Consider the following 21,125-nt stretch of genomic DNA (forward strand, 5'->3'; position numbering starts at 1 on the left):
TCAATGAGAGAATTCTTCTCAAGAATCAAATAAGTCTTAAAAACAAAATTTATAAATAGCTCCAAACTCCATCCAAGTCGTTAATTATTTTAAAATCTAATTTTTATATCTTCATATATGGGTCATATATTTACTGACCAGAAAACCATTTTGAGGTTGTTACATGAAAGCCTAAAATGAAATTGGATCATGGATCACCCTGTGCTACATGAATTAGGACTGATATTTCATGTTTTCCATATGGTTGGCAAAGAATTATTTTCTTGTCTCTATATAAAATATGCTTTTCATATATCATGTTGCTCTTTAGCTCATTAATTATAATATAACCGAAATTTCATCTTCCCATGTATTGACCATAGAACTATTTTCAGATCACTATGTACTATATGAAAATTAAAAAATTTAAAAATTGATCCATTTGTGGTTTATTAACTATTCTAAAAGCTAAAAAATCATGTATTTTTGTGTACCATGATACATACAATGACCATAAAACCATTTCAAGGTGACCACATGAAAATGCAAAATTAAATTTTGATTGTTGCTCGCTCTTTGCATCATGGATTATATCAACATTTAAATCAAGTTGCTCTTTAGTTCCAAACGTAATATAGATTTCAAATTTTATTTCCCATATGCAATGCCAAAGGTGCTTCAAAAAAGTTCCGAGCACAAAATTAAGCACATCAAGCAGCAGCCAAGTGATGTTGACAGCAACGAATGTCCACTAGAACTTTGCTTGTTTTTGTTTCTACTTTTTCTTTTTATTTTAAAATCCAAGAAAAAATTGAATCAGACTAAACAAATATATGTGATGATACGATGTTTTTTAAATTATTTGTAGCTCTAACAGCTTTTGGCAACAAATATTTATTGCTTGGCCCCCCCGAAAAAAAAAGTGAAGAGAAAAAGGAACGGCGGAAGTTCCCAGCAAGCTACCTCAAACATCGTGTCCATGTGGTCTTTCACTTATTTGTTACGAAACAAATTTAACCAATCTTAAACCACAGAGAGCAACCCAGGAAGACTTGGAAGATGAAGAAATGGGAAAATGGGATAACAACGTGAAGTTGCCTCCATTTGGGTTTAACAGCTGATTTATGCTCTTGAAATTGCAATAGGCTAATTTAAGGCGTGTAATCTTCAAACCTCGCGCTACAATTTCCACACACTAATGTAACAGACATGCTCCTTAAATTTACGTAACTGACAAATGGTAGTTGAAAGGCAAGTTTCTCCATCCCTGAATTGTACAAAAGCAGGAGAGGTGAAACCGTTTTATTAAATGAAAAAATGAACAAAAGAAGACATTAAAAAGACGATGAAGGTAACGATGAAAAAAATGAAAGAATGAACAGGCAAATACCAAGACAACACAACGTAGAGCAATAGCTATTTTAGTTGCAATGAATATTATATTTTGATCCCAACTTTTTTCGACAGGCAAAAGTTTGTACCAAAAACAGCACCCCTTTTCCAAGAATGGCTGTTTTTAGCTTTGACAGGACATGCATCATCTTCATTGTTAACGTAGTTTGAAATATGCATGTTTTATCTAAGAATTCATTAAGCAGAGGCAGTGATCGGTAGTAAGCCATTGTGTCTAAGCAACGGTTCTGGTGAAGGTTCGCGCCCTCGGAATTCAACAAAAACCTGCACCAATACAACAAAAAGAAAAGACTCAGAATTCAAAATTTATTTATGCAAACAACATCAGCATTGAACCCGAAACACAGTGCACTCTTGTAGGTCTCCACAGAAACTAAGAACGCTTGTATAAAATAATTGTGAGAACAAGAGACCAAGACCAATCAATGCTTGGCCCAGCCACAGGTCTTTGATGGCAAGCAGCAGCAGTAAAAGTTTGAGGGATGCATGACAGGCACAAAAAAGCATCACGGCACCAGTATTAAATGCAGCATTTTCTAGACATCACCACTACAAAGATCGATTGAAAAGGAAATTGAGGCATCGGAGCCTGAGATTTGAACCAAGAAAAGATGGTTATGAAGCCAGTCTGGAAATCGATGTACCAGATTATTAGCTGGGTGAATGGTTGAATTCACTCACATATGCCACTACAAAGGCCAACCTACAGCAAGGCAGGGCTCTGTACTTTTGGCCCCTCACATGGAGAATTACGGGCCCAAATTTACTAGTATTCTCAGCAAAGAGTAAACAATACTAGGATAAGTCTGCTACTCAATTTGTCTCACCTCTAGTGGCGATTTTCCACCTCCAAGTGCAAGAATGGTTTGGCGAAATCTGTGACCAGTTTCCCTGATAGCCTGCCACAAGAAAGGTCCCACATCAGCTGAAATCAAACTTCATGAACAATATATTCAACTGCAGATGCTGGTCCGATCTACCAAACGATTGCTTGCAACTAATTTTAAGAACGAGCACAGATAATATGGAGAAGAAACATGCAGGCAAATGCCTATGTGCGCATGTCCATTACTCCGCGCACACGTGCACACAGAGAGAGAGAGAGAGGGGGGGGGGGGGTGGGTGCAGGAGATTACCAATATCTATTAGCTAAGCATTACACTAAGGAAAAAGAAAAGAGAAAGAAAGGAACATCTTGTTTATACACAATCCACATTATCTTCTATGCTCTCTGTGGCATGGGAACTTTGTGAATTAGGGTAGTTTAAGTAATTTTTATTTAAATTTCAATGTAATTTTAGGATTTTTTTTTTTTTGCTACACTTCTATATATTTTGAAGTCCTATTTTAATTAGGATTCATGTCTAGGAATCCTATTTTAATTAGAAGTCATGTAGGTCGGATAGGGAATTTTCTAAAAATCAGTAGGATTGCATTTCAGGGTCGTTTTGGTACCTTTCAATGTGGCGTTCAAGATGAATCAGAATTTTGCAATTTTTTGAAAGCACATATTTTCTTTTATTATAGAGAGGTCTAAATTTGCATAAGACAGAAATAAGAAAACAAAATAAAAGGGGAAGGTGGAGACTGCTTTACTCAATCAGATTTACATGAAAATATTATAAATTTGCTGTTCCTTTTGTTCCTCATGTTGTGTAATTATGTTGAACAGGAACGAGCCTTACCAACCCTTCTCGCCTCCATATTAGGTTTTGAGTTACATGACTCTTCCATGACTAAAATTGCAAAGTGTTGGTACTTTGGTGTTGCATTTCCATCAAATCAAAAGGACATAGATATCACTGATGGGAAAATGGAGAGAAGAAGCTTTTACTTGAATAGCTATCATTCTGTTTCCATCAAATCTTCTTAAAACCTTCCATTATCTCTTGAATGTTTACGCTTGAAGTCAAGGTGCTTGGATTAGTTTTGATCTATCTTTGCAACATTATCTTATTTGATGATTTGCATAAAGCCGTATATCCATACACAGTAAATTTGCATGCATATGAGTAGCAGATCCTCGGATGCCACCCAGTTATGTTCCCAGGCTCCTAGCAGGGGCAAATTGTGGACAGACCCTAACCTTTGTTTCTTTCTTTTTTTTTTTTTTTTTTAACACATAATGGCTTCCCCCAGGCTCAAACCTGTGCCATTGCACTTGTCAGCACAAGCCTTTACCATTACACTAGGCAATGACCCCTCATGTGCACCTAGTACAAATTGTTAATGTGTCCTTCTAGTTTGTTGTCCTCTATCCTCAAAGACATTTGATTTTCAGACTTTTTGAATCATCAGCAGCACTTGTTAATAGAAGCGTACTAGAGCGACAATCCACAACATTCACCAGCAACAAACAGAATAACAGCGATTTGTTCATAAACTTAGAATATGCATACCTTTGGATAGGCAATTTGACCTTTCATCAATCACTATTAAAGAAATTTTGATCCATCAAGTGAATTTGCTTGAGACCTAATAGTGTACTATTGAATTCCTTTGTAGTTCTCTTAAAAGGCAACATTTTTCGCCACATCTGTGAGTAGACCCACTTAAAGGTTTCTATAGAATAGATAATCAGATATAACTTGGTTTAAATGGGTCTATATTCCTTCCATCCCAGTTGTAAGGAGTAGCATGAACCTTATCATTTCGGATAGATGATGTATGTCTTAGACAAGATAAACTGTAGTCATACCATATCACTGTCCAACCCAGCATCCTCAAATGCAGAGAAAGCATCTGCTGACAACACCTCTGCCCACTGCATGGTAAATATATATAAAATTGAGCACCCAAAAAGTATGATGAGACAAGAGAGAATATACATGTATGTCAGAAAAGGAGATGAAGAGCTGATGTGATTTACCTTGTAACTATAGTATCCAGCTGCATATCCACCTATAAGCAGACAAAGTAGCAGCAGCATAAAGAGCTGAAACAAGAAATATATAACATAAATGCATAACAGAGACAGGACTCTGAACCTGCAAATATATGGTTGAAACTGCAAAGAAATCTGTCTTCTGGCAGAGAAGGGATAACTTGTGTTCTTTGTGCAACTCTTTTATCAATATCATATACAGATTCAGGCCCATCTGGATTATACTTTGTATGCAGTTCCAAATCTATGCTAGCAAATCTTATCTGCAGAAGTTAACAGAGATTAATTAGAGAAAAAATAAAAATAATCATCTATGCATATCTGAGGGAATAGAAGAGATTATGTATCAGTTTTCATTATCAAAATCCATCTAAAACAAACTATCCAACCAGGTCAAGGTAGTGGTGCAACTGATTTATAACATGGATGGCCCACATACTACTAAAAGGGAGTGAGGCTGCATGATTGTGCTAAACAAGCAAACTTCATTGAAACAGGTCTTAATATCTGTCCCAGTAAACAAGGCCTTGTTCAGTCTTCAAAAGAAATTAAAGATCTTCCTTAAAGCTGTGAAAGTCTGCTTTGGATGAAGTACCAGTTTACAAGATGGCTGGAGAATTTTATAGAAATGTAGCAGTCATGCATAGATAGTTTTGGTAACTTAAGAGTATGACTAGAGGACCTATGCTTCAGAAGGCTACCACGTACTCACTCAAGAGTTGGTCAAAGACACGCAACCAAAGGAAACTAAGAAAACAGCACCAACCAACACAGATGGTGGCCCTCCCATCATTATGAGGAAACCAGGGGTCGTAATCACAGGACATGATTGCACTCAAACTGCTGTTTACTAGGGCCAGGTGATCCCCTTTTATGCTAGTGTTTAGTTGTCTGGAAAATGTTGACAAAGCAAGTGTTATATACTGTGCTCCAGAAACTTGAAATGTTACAAACTACATTCGCCCATGTGGGCAACCCCATGCTCCTGCTCACCCTCTCAATTACCAAGACCACTTTGAAATGTTGAGAACATGATCACTTGCCCAAAAAAAATAATAAGTTGGTCTATCATTAGTCAAAGAATGACAAGATGCAAAACACTAACAGGAAGGACATGCATACAGCAATAATGTTTATCTTAAAATCACACAAGTGATGCAGCAAATGAAAAATAAAACACATCCACGAATTAACAAACATATGCAAGAATGAAGTAAAATGCATAACCTGACAACACTAACCTGACGAAGACTCAGAGAGCCAGCACGGAATGTTTTTGCAGCAAGAAGCTTCAAATAAACTTCTTCTGGAAGGGTTTCACCAGTTTCATAATGTTTTGCAATGCTCATTAGAGTATCCCTGCCACAACCATAAGACCATCACAAGGTGCAGCTAGAAATGCTTTTTCTTGGGGGTGGATGTTGTTGATTTTCTCATGAACCAATCCATGCAACCTTTTCTTCATTCAAATGCATGAATATATGATGATGTCACACATTTATATGTGTTTATTAAGAGTCATAAGGATCAAGTGCACCAACTTAAAGAAAAAGTTCAACCTGACTGCTAGAAGTTATGACAGTATAAGATAAATAATGGGATGTCTTAGATATTTTCTGCTTCCCTTCAATTCAAACAATTCATACAGCACAATGTGTCCGTGTGTGTATTGAAAAATACATAAAACAAGAAAAATGTCTATATACCAAGCCGAATGAATAACTACGTGTGCACGTCTATTTTTAAAATTTGCTGCTAAAAGAAACATTTTTAATGACGATGTGTAGGTTCTCAAAGGAACCAGGACAAAATAGATAACTAAAATATATGGATCGCTCTATTAATCTCATTTCCAGTTTTCCATTCCAAAATGGATCAGCCTGCATCGACTCCATTCCATCATGTTCCATACAGACACTTGAGGTTCCATTTTAAATGAACAAATATAACCATAAAGCTTCATCTAAGACCAAAATGTGCATAATCAAAGAGTTAAGTAGTGTTTGTACTACCCTGTGTTGATTATACCAAACTGTAGAAGATACAAGTGCTGATATGCCCCTTCATCTCTCTCCATACCAATAAATGTGCATCAACTCATTAGCGTTACACTGACATCAAGAGGTGTACCATGTGTTGCTATAGCATTGCACCGTACTAGTTTGCATTGCACCGATAAGCTACTAGTAAGGGCACCGGTACTGATACTGTCTTTTTTTTTTTTTGATAATAATCATGCTGATACCTTAACCTTGCACATATTAGTTCCGGCTTTGCTACACACAAACACCCAGGGTTGGGGGAAGGAAGAGCATATTTTATAACATGCACATGCATTTGTACACATAATAGAATCAACTTTTGACAACTCACCAAGATGGGGCGTGCTCAAGTGTGGTGGAGGAAGAGAGTTTTTATAATCAGTGAAAAACTTGAAACTTTGCCACTAGCAAACTACGTGTATAGCTTGCCACTACCAAATTTGCCAAATCTAAGACAATTGTTACTGACAAACTTAACACCTAGCTACCTTGCCACTACTAAACTATGCATATACAACAATCCATTCAATGTCATGTGCACGACAATGCAAATTACCTATACCACTAAACCTTGGTTCCGAGTTCAGATGGCATAACCCCTTGCCACTTTAGGCAAGTGGTGAGGGTTCAATTCAAAAGGGCATCAACCCTCACTTTGACCCCTGATTATACTAAGCCCAATTCCATGAGCAGTGGTCTACTTGTGGGCGTGGGCTCCAGCCTGGGTGGGGCACAAGTTGGTGCAAGGTAATGGGTGGGGAGTAGCCTCTACCAGTCTCTAGAGGGAAAAAGAAAAGAAAAAAAAAAACAGTTGAACAACCTACCAAACCAACTATCTGTATTAGGCCATTATCTAGAATGATGCAAATGACTATTTTGTTCAGAATTTATGGAAATACTTGTTTAGCATTGTTACCTCTGGTAGCACCAGTTTTCCATGAACTGAGAAGGTAACTCAACAGCATCCCATTCTATACCCCGAATCCCAGCAACTAGGCCTTCATCTTGTTTGGTAAGCATATGCTGAAGTGCATGACCAAATTCATGGAACACAGTCTCAACCTACATCAAAGAACCAATTGGCATAGTATTTAGCACTTCAGACCAGCATGATCCAATAAGAGCATACATCTGCTTAAAAGCCCAACTGATAAGCTAAATGGATGCATATATTCACTCTATCCCAGCAAAAAATGAGAAACAGGAGTGGCTTGAAATTTCTCCTATGCATGATAGATCACTTACAAATTGACCAATTATCATTGAGTGGGACAATTACCTCACGGAATGTCATTAAGCTGGGTTTGTCACCTACTGGCGGTGTTTGATTGCACACCATGTGGGCAACAGGCAACCTAACAGGAGCCCCATCATGTGCAAGTACATGACTACGAGCCACTACCTCATCCATCCAAGCTCCACCACGCTTTTCAGAAGGCCTAGAATAAGGATCCAAATAGAAGTAGGCAATTGGATTGTTTGAAGAATCTTTTACACAGTAAAATCTGACATCATTATTCCACACCTGGAGGGGGAAAAAAAAACATGTACCATGAAGTGGCAAGTACTATGTTTTGCATAACTGCAGTAGAACGAGAAGTAGACCTTACCGGAGCCAATCCATCAGCTGGTTCTATGCTGATGTCAAAAAGTTTATTGGCAAGATTAAAAAGGCCATCCATAACCTTCGGCAGTGAGAAATATGGGCGCAACTCCTCCTGCAGAAGAAAGGCATCGGTCAACCTTGGCACATTAAGGTTCTCAAGATGGATCTTTATATTGCAACTAATCTCATACACAGTGCACATACAACATTAAACAAAAATTCCAGTTTTCAAAATACCAGATCTTAAGGAAGTGCTTTTTTGCTATTTTCTTACAAGAACACAAATTCAATACAATTGTCACCACCTGGTTTCTTATGTCATAGAACAAGAGATTTTAAATAATATAGAGTAATATTACAACCAAGTAAAAGGTTGTGGTCCTATATCAAACCTTTTGGAAAATGAAACAATAAGATTCATAACCAGAAATCAGAGTTCCAAAAGGAAGATAATGCAAAAAAGAAGGCAATAGTGAAACAAACTTCAGCATATCAGGGGGCTGCACAAATAAGAGAAGAGACAAACCTCATTGATATCATACTTAGACTCTCGAAGCCTTTCACTCCAGAAGTTAATATCCCAATGATTCAGTTCATCAGCTTCTGCAGCATCCTTGCCTCTAGCAAGTGTCTTAATATCTTCCATATCTGTATGAATCAAAGGAACAATTAAGGTCTACATGGCTGCACATAAACTGTCAGTCACAGAAGTGCAGTTTCGAGAACTGTCATACAGGGCATTCAAGTTCAAACTTCAAGTGTTAACATCTGTTTCAACTTTAAATCACTAGCAGCACATGATTGTAGCTCTAGTGACTTTTCTAATTGGAATGTATCTTGCAACATTGAGGTGGCCTCAACTGAGGTCAAGTCAGATCTGCATGTGCCTGGTTTCGTTGTCAAAGGGTCTATCATGACAAGGGCCGGTCCGATCCAATCAGGTTCTGTCAAGTCATGACTATTTTATGCCTGGTCTGCTTGGCTTTGATAGGGAATTTTGGTCAGGTTGGATCCTTTCAGGTCTGGTTCAGTCAAGTTGCTTAAGGTCAGGCTGGGTCAAGTTCAGCTGAGTTATATTTGTTGTGTCACATCAAGTTGAGTTTGGTCCATGTCAAGTTGGGCTCGATCAGGATGGATTAGATCGGGTTTAGTCATTTCATGTCATCTAGGTCATGTCAAGTTGGCTGGATTTAGGTCGATGGCTCTAGTTAGCAGAGTAAGAAGCAAATTGGTTCAGCCAAGTGGGTTTGGGCAGATCTAATACACTAGACCAAGTCAGGTCAAGTTGTTGCCTTACTTTTGTTCACTCACTCCCAGGAACTTGATTTTCAACCTACATATGGCACAATCAAAATAGTGAATTGGAGGGGTTTCAAAAATGCAATTCACCACTTCTGTCCCTATTTAAAGTGAAACAAGCACCAACTTCTGGATTTGTAACCAAAAAAGCCAACAAACATTTAAACACCACATCAAAGAACGCCGTACCGGGCCGAACTGCCCGGTACGAGGCGTACCGAACCGGACCGGCGGCCAGCCGATCCAGTTCAGCCTTTTTTTTCGAGAAATCACCCGAACCACACCGAACCGGACGGTTCGGCACAGTTCGGAGCCATACCGCCCAAAATCGGATAGTATGGCTCGGTTCGGTATGGTTCGGCATTGAACCGAACCGTACCGACATATCACATGGGGTGGAGGGTGTGGTGGGATCTAGACTGTCATTTGGTGGCAGCCAGGATTCCTTCTCTGATAAACCAGAGAGCTCTCTTAGAACTCCCAAGAGCTTTCAGGCTTTCGACGACACGAAGCCTTTCGAAAACATTAGAAAAAGGAGAAAAAATTCCGTCAAAATGCAGCACTGGTTCGAGGAGACGCTGATTTTCGACCGGGAGTAAGGTAATGTATTATTTTTTTAGTAAATATTTTATTTTTATATTTTTATGGCTAAAAAAAAGAGATAAAAATGAAGAATTAAGAAAATAAAAGAAAATCATGCCAAAATTTTATGATTTTGGTATGATTTGATCATATGTGATAGATCTTTGGAAGATCTACATGACACTAAAATCATTAATTTTCATTAATCATATATTTTTTAAATATATATATTTATTCATAAAAAAATATTAAAAAAATAAATTCAAAAAAAAATATGAAATCAAAGATTCAGAATCATGTTTAGAATGATTCAAGTTACTTGAATCTAACCTTGAATTTTTTTTGAAATTTCTAAAATTAAAAAATATTTTTATAATTATTTAAATAATAAAAAAATAATCAAATAAAAAAATATGTAACATTAGTACTATATTTTAGCTAATTTAGAAATATTATTTGAAGCATATAATTTTTTTTTGAACTTATGAGTTTTAAAATTATTATTGAAATTTTTTTGAATTTATATATAATATTTTTTTAATAATTATTAAGCTGTCATATTTTGTTATACTTGCAGAAATAAGTAAGAAGAAAGATTTAGAACGTGACATTGATTGAGATCATTAATTATATATTTTTAAATATATATATTTATTTTTAAAATATTATTAAAATAATAAATTTAAAAAAATATAAAATTAGAGATTCAGAATCATGTTTAGAATGATTCAACCTACTTAAATCTAACCTCAATTTTTTTTTGAAATTTTTAAAATAAAAAAATATTTTTATAATTATTTAAATAATTACAAAAATATTATCAAATAAAAATATGTAAAATTAGTACTATATTTTAGTTAATTCAGAATTATTATTTGAAGCATATAACATATTTTTTTGCATTTATGAGTTTTAAAATTATTATTAAAATTTTTTAAATTTATATATAATATTTTTTTAATAATTATTAAACTGTCGTGTTTTGTTATACTTATAGAAATAAGTAAGAAGAAAGATTCAGAACGTATCATTGGTTGGGATCATGACGAGATGCTCTCGGCTCGACATCATTGAAAATGTAAATGGTGCAACACAGAGTTCAAGGGAAGAGGGGTGATTGGATTGAAGCAGCATCTGACTGGTGGTTATCCTGATGTGTCCATGTGTCGGAAATGCCTATAGGAAGTCCAACAGTTGATGAAGAAGCACTTCGCTGATTCAAAAGCAGCGAAAAAAAAAGACAAAGCAGAAGAGGACGGAAGTAGACCGTCGAGCTGCAGAACCACCTTCCTATCACTCTAGAAAGTCAGAAGAGGCTTCCGTTCCAGATGATGAGGATGCACAGTTTGAGGCTGTCATTCAGGCGAACTTGGATGATCAGTACCGGCAGGAGGAGATGGTCAGGTATAAAGAGCGATTTGGACCATCATACTACGAATCAAGGTCTGAATCAGTGACTAGTGGAGGAGAATCCAAGTTCAGGAGGACTACCTCAATCAGAGAGTCCGGTGCTAGAAGGAGCAGACAGTATTTCATCTTTGTTGGGAGCTTTTGGCAGTAGGAAGTCCTTCAGAAATATTCCAGCAGGAGCCACCATCCATGATTTGGATCCACATACTTTTTTCAGCAAGAATTCAAAGCAGCAGAGGATTAACACTATGGTGAAAAAGGATAAGAAGAAGAATATGTAGCGAGCTATTGGATCATGGTTTCATTTCAGCCATATTCCAACAAATGCAGCAGGCAATCCTTACTATCGATCTGTCATTTCAACCATAGAGACTGCCGACCAAGGTGTAGATCCGTCAGGACTTAAGGACATCTATGGTCAGCTTCTTGACAATAATAAGGAGGATCTCCAGAAATAGATTGCTTCTTATAAAAATAAATAGTCCATATACGGACTGACAATGATGTGTGATGGTTGGATTGGTCCTACTAGACGGAGCATCATTAATTTTTTGACATATTGTGATGGAAAAATATTTTTTCACAAATCAATTGATACTTCAGATATGATGCACGATGCCGCATATATCCTTAGTTTGATGGAAGAGGTAATTGATTCAGTAGGTGAACAGTATGTCGTGCAAGTCATCACAGATAATAGGCCATAATATAAGGCTATCGGAGAGTTGCTGATGGAGCTACGACTGCAGATATACTGGACTCCATATGCTGCACATTGCATTGATCTTATATTATGGATATTGGGAAGATTCGTAGGGTGCAGCAGACAGTAGAGATTGTCCAGACTATTACTAGATTCATCTACAATTACACATGGGTTTCTTTCATTGATACGAACGAATACTGGAGGGGAGATCTTGAGACCGAGTGTCACACGATTTGCTACCAATTATATAGCACTTGATAGTCTTCTTCAAAGAAAAGCAGCCTTACGTCAGATGTTTGTCAATGCCGAGTGACAGGAGAGCAGACATGCAAGGACCGGCACTGATGAAAGTCATGTAGAAAACTTGATAACGAATCAGTTATTCTGGCAGCGGACTGAGAAGATAGTGAAGGCTATTAAGCCATTATACAAGGTGCTTCGCGCCATGGATAGTGAAAGATATCTCCAGATGGGCTTTTTATATTACATGATGGAGAGGACAAAGAAACAGATCAGTGAGAATAATCCAAAGCATGCTCAGGAATTTATTAACATCATTGAGCGTCGTTGAAACTATCAGATGAGGAGAGATTTGCATCTAGCCAGTGAGCACGGATTCAAGAATACTTTAAAATATTTTTTTCTTATACTTATAAAAGTGTACTTAATCAATTATGAAATTTATCTGCAGCTTACTATTTGAATCCGAAATCCAGTATACCATTCTTGAGATAGATATGGATAACGAGCTTTTTACTGCTCTTCGTAATGTGATATATAAGATGGTACCCAATTCAGAAATTACATCCTTATATCTGCAAGAGGTATGCTAGTTTAAAACATATGTGATTATTTAATTGAATTCGATCTATACTCAACAATATATTTATAAATTTAATAAATATATTTTTTACAGACGAAACAGTTTAGAGAGAGATCAAACAGCTTTGGAGTTCCATCAGCTGTCGTAAATAAAAAGAAGATGAATCCAGGTAAATTACATATCAATAATGAACAGCATAGATTGACATCATATGCCTAATAATATCATAAAATTTGATATGTAATTTTACTTTTACAGCTAAATGGTGTATTCATTTTGAAATGTCCGCAGAACATTTGAGAGGTGTGGCTGTCCGCATTCTTTTTCAGACGATCTCTACTAGTGGCTGTGAGCACAATTAGTCGATTTTTGTCCTTATCCACAGAAAATAGAAAAATTGTCTGATACAAAAGTGCTTCAATGATCTTGTATATGTTCACTATAATCTAAGGTTGAAGCTAAAATACGTTCAAGAGAAAGTACAACTGAAGTACACTGATCCGACACTAGATGATTATGCTGACGAGAACGATGATTCGATCATCGGATGGCTTGTAGGTCAGCAGCAGGAGCCAGAGCTTGATGAACCGAGATCCCCTCCACAACTAGCCAATGTGGTAGCTAGAGAGATCAGAATGGATCCATGACAATGGACAGAAAGAAATATTTCACATAAAATTTCAACTGATTAGCTACAACCTGAGGAGACACAGAGGTTCATTCATCACATGACTCGATGTCCGGTACATCCTCGCAGAGATTTGAGCAAGAAATGTTGAGACAAGATCGGCGGTCAGCAACAAGACATCCATCCTTCCAATCACAAAAAACTCAATCATAGAGGGACACAAGGGGGAGAAAGAAAAGATATTGTACGTGCATCACTCTCGAGAGTACAGGAGCTATCTGGCTCAGATTCGAAGATCAGGAAGAGTGATGATGGTACTAGTAATAGTAATCATTAATCTGATGATCAAGAAAAAACTAGAAGACAGGAGACCACTACTTATGAGACAGCCACAAGATGATATTCAATTTACCGGTGAGTCCTAGTTTACACGTGTCACATAAGATAGAGACCATGGTGGACGAGTCGGTAGAGACCGTGGAGAGCCGATTTCATATAGACGACGGGCTCCTAGAGGTCGTTCAGCATACGATGCAGCTGCGGATGATCTTGCACGTGGAGTAGAATCCATGAATGTATCTGGATCATCCTCGTATTATGGATCCTATTATCCATAACCACCTCATGATCCATATGGATATAGCACATCCGAGGCATCGTCTTCTAGTGGTTATTATCCTATGCAGTCTGGAGCATCTTACGAATCAAATTTTGCTATCGACATATTTGAATGGGCTTCTCCACAGCCATACCATCATCCCGAAGATACTTTTCAGAGTCAGAGTTTGAGTGAGAGATCTGAAATATCTTACAATCCAGAAAGGATGCCTTATGGGATGAATATTCAGGAGTACAATGCGTCTTGATTAGAGGGATGGACTGATATTCCTCCAGACTATGCCAATAATCCAGATATCTTCGAGCATCACAGACACTCAACGAGATATTAAATGCAGAGTAGATCTCGAGGTTACTATATCATTCTTTGTGCTTTGTACTTTAAAAGTTTAGATACATTTTAATGCACATTTATACATTTTCTTTTTAATTTTAGGATGATAGAGTTGTAATATAATATAAATAAATATATATTTAAAATTTTGGATCTAAATTTTCTGTACCGCTATCGAACTCAAAATTTGAACCCAAATATGTTAATAATATGCAATATAATGTAATTTTGAGATTATAATTATGAATTAATAACTTAGAGACCAAAAAAAATAAAACAAAACAAAAAAAATTTATACCGATATCGAACCGATACGTTGGAATGTACCGTATGTCCGTACAGTACGGTACCGATACCATACCAGTCCGATGCCAGTATGGGTACCGGTACAGCGAACCTTGCACCACATCTTCCAAGAATGTATTTGTTAAGAAATTTTTTATTTTCTTCCTAAATAATATGATTAAGCACTTCTATCAAGAATTCAGATTCTGACGGGACATCCCGTGGAACACCAAAATGGAGTACCATCCCATATATTGGGAAAGGACCGTCCCGCCATCATCTGACCGTCCCGATCGAGACATCCCTTGTCCCAGGTGTCGGGATGGGGCGGGATGGTGACATGTCCCGTTCCATTGAAAAACTGGGACCGCTCCATTCCATGTGATTTAAAACCTCAGCTTCTATCATATGAAAGATGAATTCTCAATAGAATCAATATTCAGAAAGCATCAACCAAATAGGGTTGACCAATCTGAGAAGATGAGGTTCATCCCATCCATACAGATAGAACAAGATCTTTTCCAACAGTTACCATGCATTAAACAAACTCTTGGTGCTTGTGCATGGTCAAATTATACAAGTACAAATATCAGGCTAGTCAAAATAAGGTGCACAAACACACGCATGCACATAGAGAGAGAGTGCGCTGCCAAATACCACTCTTTTTGATGAACCAGCGATCTAATTGGAAACCAATTACATATTCATGACAAGTACAGATCAATATTTTCAGAACAGCCAGAGACATTAAACTAAATTATGAAACAATAAAGTGCCCACTCACCTCACACATACTACCCCCTTATATATATATACACACACACACACACACATACATATATACAGAGACAGAACGAGAGCAGACTAGAATAAAGGCGATCGGATTTGGATTCAAATCCGGTCAAGTCAAAACTGGATAATAGGGATCCTATATCAATGATCCAAGCCGTTTAATGTGATCTGTTACTTCAAAACTACTTGCACACCAAAAATTATATGATTTAAAGACCCCTAACCCATGCACCAAGTAGTCAAAAATTGAAAAACTTAAATAAAATTAAATTAGATGTATTTTTTTTTATCACTTGATGTATAGACTAGAGATCTTCAAATCATATGATTTTTGGTATGCAAGCAATTTTGAAGTAGTAGATCACATCCAACGGCTTAGATCATCAATATAAGACAACCATTATCCAATTTTGATCTAACTGGATTTGAGTCCAAATCCAATCGACCTTATCCAAGTCTGCGTATGTGTGTGTGTAGAGAGAGACAAAGAGAGAGAAATTAGAATGGAAGCAGTGTATGTAAAGATGAGCACACTACATTCCTAAACATGTGCTGCAACCCCCTGTGTTCTTTGTAAATCTGTTACGTAGGTCTGTAGCAAAACAAGTATGAGAAAGTAAGATGAAATATAGGACCTTGAATGGCATGATTCCAGGAAGCACTACGTAGCTTTTCAAGAAGCTCTTCTGCCCGATCAATGGTAGCCATTTTCATTGCCATGCTTACCTTCAGAAAGAAGCTACTCTTCAGCCAAAGGGAAATGGGCACTATAAACATTAGACACATCATACCTCAGCATAGTTACTATAGCCAAGAAGCTTTGCCTTCTCCAACCTCAACTTCAGAATTTGACCAATAATTGGAGTGTTATCAAGATCCCCGCTAGAGGCTCGAGTAACAAAAGCACGATAAACTTCTTCCCGCAAAGATCGGTTCTTTGCATGTAGCATAACAGGTTGAAAGCTTGGGACGTCTAATGTTATCATCCAAGGCCCATTTTCAGCAGAAGCATTTTCATGGCCCTGATCATATTATTATTAAAAAATATAAAAAACACATGTAAACATATTTATAAACTACAAAAATAGCACAGAAGGACTAAATTCTGAGGCAACAAAGACAATTTTATATATTTAGCATTCTAAAGAAAAGACACCTTTGATGCTGCAGTTTGTGCTGCCAGAGCAAGCGCTGTAGCAGGCAACCCTTCAATTTCCTTCTTATCCGTAATCAATTTTTCAAATTTTTTGGTGGCATCCAAGACATTTTCGCTAAATTTTTGCGATAATTTCTCAAGTTCCTGCACATCATTTCAAGAAAACAGCTCAAAAAAGATGGATCCATCAAGGAAAAAAAAAATAAACGAACCATCAGCAAGTCAGGTTGCTCTTTAGCAATTTACTATATTGCAGATTATATGATTACCAATAGACAAGCTAATTAACAATTACTCAATTATTCACATATTTCATAGCCTATTCACAACCTATCAAAAAATTAATTCAAGAACATTTATGAATTACAAATTAATGTTGAAAATTTGAAATGTAGTTTACAATGGTGTTTTTGCAATTGTTTGTTGTTCTTGCTTCTCCATTGATTGCTTTGCATAAATGTGTATAACAATATTGCATTGTTTCCTAATTTTCATTTATCCAAAATCTTTCCTGAGTTCTGAAAAAATTTCCACATTTATTTGGACTTTTATATCGCTGTCTCCAACTGAATTGTTTGTAAAAACACTAATTGCTTGCTCAGGTGGTCTCAACACTTACCACTTGGGCAAGGAGACAGGGATTTGATTCCAATTTGATTCAGCACCTTTAGCGTGGGTGGGGGTATAGCGTAAAAAAGGTGGAGATTAGCCCCTCCTAATTGCAAAGAGAAGAAGGGGGAGGAGGGGGGGAGAGATGAAGAGAATTGTTTCCAAGAGCCCAAATTGTCATGGTAATTAGCATGTCTAAGTGATTGAGCTAATGCTAAAACTGAGTTTGGCTGATCTGAGTTTAAATTTTTAGTCCTGAAATTGTCATCTTAGTTTCACAAGCAAGTTCCAATTTTTCTTTTGCCTTCTAATCATTTTTCAATGTATTGAAAGATAGGGGACCATGTTGGGAATTGTTACTTTTCTCATAAACATTCATTTCAATCCAGATTCTTTAAGCTGTTTCTAAAAGAAGTAGATTAGCTTCAGATCATTCATTTAAGATACTGGATTTTAAACTGTCATTCAGTGGTACTGAACTGGCAAAGCTAACTAAAAACAAAAAGAGCAGAATGATGGAATAATAATTGAACTGGCAAAGCTAAGCAGAATGATGGAATAATAAGAGCAAACACAGGCCGTATATCTAAATCTTGTAGAATTAAAATTTCCTTGAAGAATTTAAATTAACTGGCACAACAGAGAAAGGTAGGCTGGCACAAGGGCATCAAGACAATTATTCCATAATTCAAAAAATAAAAACAATAAAAGCCACTTATTGGAATGTTAAACTGTACTTGTTCGACTTCATTAAACTTCTCTCTTTGTTCATCCTTGAGAGCAACACCATTAAGAACAGCTTCCTTAATTTGTACTGCAAAATGAAGAGAATCACTTGAGACAATGAGGAGACATCCAACATGGACAAATATATAAATTAATTTATATAAAAATGCTTAGGCATTCATCTAAATAAAAACAACAAAATCAATAAGTAATGTAGAAATACTACTGCACTATTAAAAAATAGAAAGATAAAGTAACTCCTTTAAGCAAACACTTCATCCACCATTCAGAACCAAGTTGGATTTATTATACTCTACCTTTCCCATTATCATTCAGAAAAGGCCATGATTTAATATGATTCACACTCCCTTCTCTGTGCATGCCAGCGTCGTATGTTGTAGTGACAAAGGGCCACTTTTTGCTTATGAAAATACTAACTTGAGAAATCAGGGTTAGCTCCTGTTTAGGGGTGAATGGCTTAGGTGGCAGGCCCCTGCAAAGAAAAGTTTTGAGGACACTGACTCTGATTGGCAGGATTGTTTCTGAGGCTTGATGTTTATTTAGCATTTCTCTTTTACTAAATAAATATTTAAGAAGGCATCTTGTCCAGCAAAATAATTAAATGATCAGGAAATTCGAAAAACAAACAACAAAAGGTCGATGGCAGTTTATTTCCATCCGCATCATTATCACAGGAAGGAGGTTTTTACATTGGATAGATAAAAGTTACTCATTAAAAAAAATAAATATTCATGTAAGAGATTATCAATCTAACCATTGGTTTAACTGTTAAAAGAAATATTATATTGGTTTCAATTGTTCTTCTTGACAGCGAATGGTATTTCTTTAGTTTCTGTTTTCTCACTGTCTAGAAATGTTACAGAAAGCCATATGTCAATCTTTTGCTGGCTAAAAAACTTGAAAGAAAGAGAAATCCTTAAAAATAAAGGTAATCATTATCTGGGCTTGATGTTATGTAGGCCATGAGACAATGAATAATGCTGAGGGAACATGTTTTCTGATGCTACATGGAATCACTACTAAAAAAAGACAATACCTCACTTATTCCATGAAAAAAGACTGAAAGGACAGGTTCTACATTTCTCAATCTATTTTATATCTAAGAACTACAGAGTTGCCAAAGAATACAATACTTACATTCTACTATGCGCTTACGGGCATCGGCAAGGGTTTCCCATGATGAAGAATTCTGAATAGCCTTGAACGCCTCATAAATGGGTTTACTCTGTCCCAACCTTAGATGGAATTTGACCTTTTCAGGCTGTTAGAAAGAAACAAGCAATGTGAAGATATGCAGCAGAATGCGAAAAAAAATTAAATAAATAAAACAATAAATAGATAGCTGAAAGTAAATCTAAAAGGCTGCATTTACATTCAACTACATCATTTTTACAACCAAGTTCCTGGCAAATCAGTCAGAACATTATAAATAAACATTTCTAAGTGATAAATTATGATGATAGTTTTGAATGGAGAAGAATTAGCACGTCTGCTTTTGAGTCTTTGAAAACCACAAAGGGAATTACAAGTAGAAGAATTTCAGATAGACGATCAATTCAAGCCTCGATATCATTAACTGATCGCACAAGATTAAACACTTAGACATTTAAAAGAAAGACAACGCACTCCGAAACGGGAGTTCCATCCAAATCTATATAAATGAGCAACCACAAGATGATTACATCATGAGAAAAATAAAGACCGGACTCAAACCTGGACTTCTTCGACGGCGGAACGTAGCTCAGACGAATCCTTAACAGCCTTGAGATGGTTCACGATCCCCCAGACCACCTGCAACCGATCAACGATCCTCTCCAGCGGCTCCACCAGCTTCGGCCACGTCGGCTCCACCGTCCTCTCCAGCTCCACCAAATCGCTCTCCTACACCCAAAAAAAAGAAACATCATCATCGAGAACATCCCAAAAACCCTAAATCCCGATCAAGAACACAGGAAAGCGAAATCTACGAGTCTCCTCAACAGCTCGCGGATCCCCGGCCGGACGTGCTTCGCCTCGACGGCATCGAAGGGGGGGAAGACGAAGTCTTGCAGGAGGGGGTTGGAATCGAGACCGTCGTCGGCCGCCATGGGGGAGAGGGGGGCGGAGCAGAAGAAGGCGGCGGCGGAAGTGGTGGATTTAGGGAGGCGATGGAGGCAAAGGGAGAAGGAGGAGGACCAGAGAGGACAGGGGAAAGATTTGGGGCGATGGGATTTGGGGGCAAGAGAGAAGCGGATGGAGGAGGAGCGAAGGGGGAGAGAGCGGGTGACGGAGACACAACTCGCCATGAACATGTTGAGCGATATAAGTATAGCGAAGAGCCGGGCGGGTCGGAGACGAGCTCGGGTTGGAGACTGCCGGCCCATTCTTCTCCCGTCTTTTGTTGACCCGATGGGCTTCGGGTGTGGATAAGCGCTTGATAAGTCGACATGCATTGGTGGGAGCCAGGTATCCTTGACGTGCATGGGGCTGTGATTCTTAAGCAAGACGGTTTAGTGATGTGTTGGGGGTGTCCGGGACCGTCTGATCTGAAGCAGCTTGGGTTGACCTCGGTTGACTAGCTCAAGCTCCTTCCCTTCCCCCCCGCCCCGCCCCGCCCCGCCCCCTCTTTTTTTTTTTTTTTCCTTCTTTTTTTCCTGTTTTCGCAAGGAACTCGTGAAATGGTTACGCATGTTTGGTACCAACAAAAGCTCCATAGCATGTCAAAAAAACATTAAGACATGGGTGTTTACAAATTAATAGACTCCCGACTACATTGTATAATTTATAATACATATATGGGATCTTGATGGAATGAAAGCTCATCTATGCAGATTGGTTTTTGACAACTTTAGCCGTTTAGTGAATTTTATAGATTTGCTGGACCTTGTTTTTTTATGCTTGATACAAATTAGAACCAGGCTCAAGCTCTGAACTAGGTGTAGACTCGTACTCATTTCAATATATTTTAATCTAATCACTTGGATATATCTCCTTCTTTCATATGATTGTACGCTGTCACCGGTGGTATCACCAAGTCATCATCAACTCATTTCAAATTTGATTTTAATGATAAATTAAATTATCTAACGTGGAGCTAGTTTTTTTTTTTTTTTTTTTTTGATAAGTAATGTGGAGCTAGTGGGGAAGAGGGAGACAGGAGGGAGGAAGATTACATTACAGAGGATAACATGTCTTGTTATTGGAGAGGTAGAATAAGGCTAACTTATCAGACT

General features: G+C 37.4%; 1 protein-coding gene across 1 annotated transcript; it reads right to left on the reverse strand.

The window, feature by feature from the left end:
- Positions 1–1,384: 1,384 nt before the first annotated feature.
- LOC105055389 (probable cytosolic oligopeptidase A) lies at positions 1,385–20,281 on the reverse strand. The gene is made up of 17 exons (XM_010937177.3): positions 19,881–20,281; positions 19,627–19,794; positions 19,051–19,174; positions 17,904–17,980; positions 16,558–16,701; positions 16,193–16,423; positions 16,037–16,127; positions 8,451–8,572; positions 7,929–8,036; positions 7,598–7,843; positions 7,235–7,380; positions 5,518–5,635; positions 4,380–4,539; positions 4,262–4,293; positions 4,091–4,156; positions 2,220–2,291; positions 1,385–1,656 (listed from the first exon to the last, which is right to left on the reverse strand). The coding sequence occupies exons 1-17, from the start codon at positions 20,274–20,276 to the stop codon at positions 1,570–1,572; spliced, it is 2,388 nt and encodes a 795-aa protein (XP_010935479.1). The 5' UTR covers positions 20,277–20,281; the 3' UTR covers positions 1,385–1,569.
- Between the last annotated feature and the right edge of the window lie 844 nt (positions 20,282–21,125).

This window comes from Elaeis guineensis, chromosome 12 (assembly GCF_000442705.2).
Source record: "Elaeis guineensis isolate ETL-2024a chromosome 12, EG11, whole genome shotgun sequence".
In the NCBI taxonomy this organism is placed as follows: Eukaryota; Viridiplantae; Streptophyta; class Magnoliopsida; order Arecales; family Arecaceae; genus Elaeis; species Elaeis guineensis.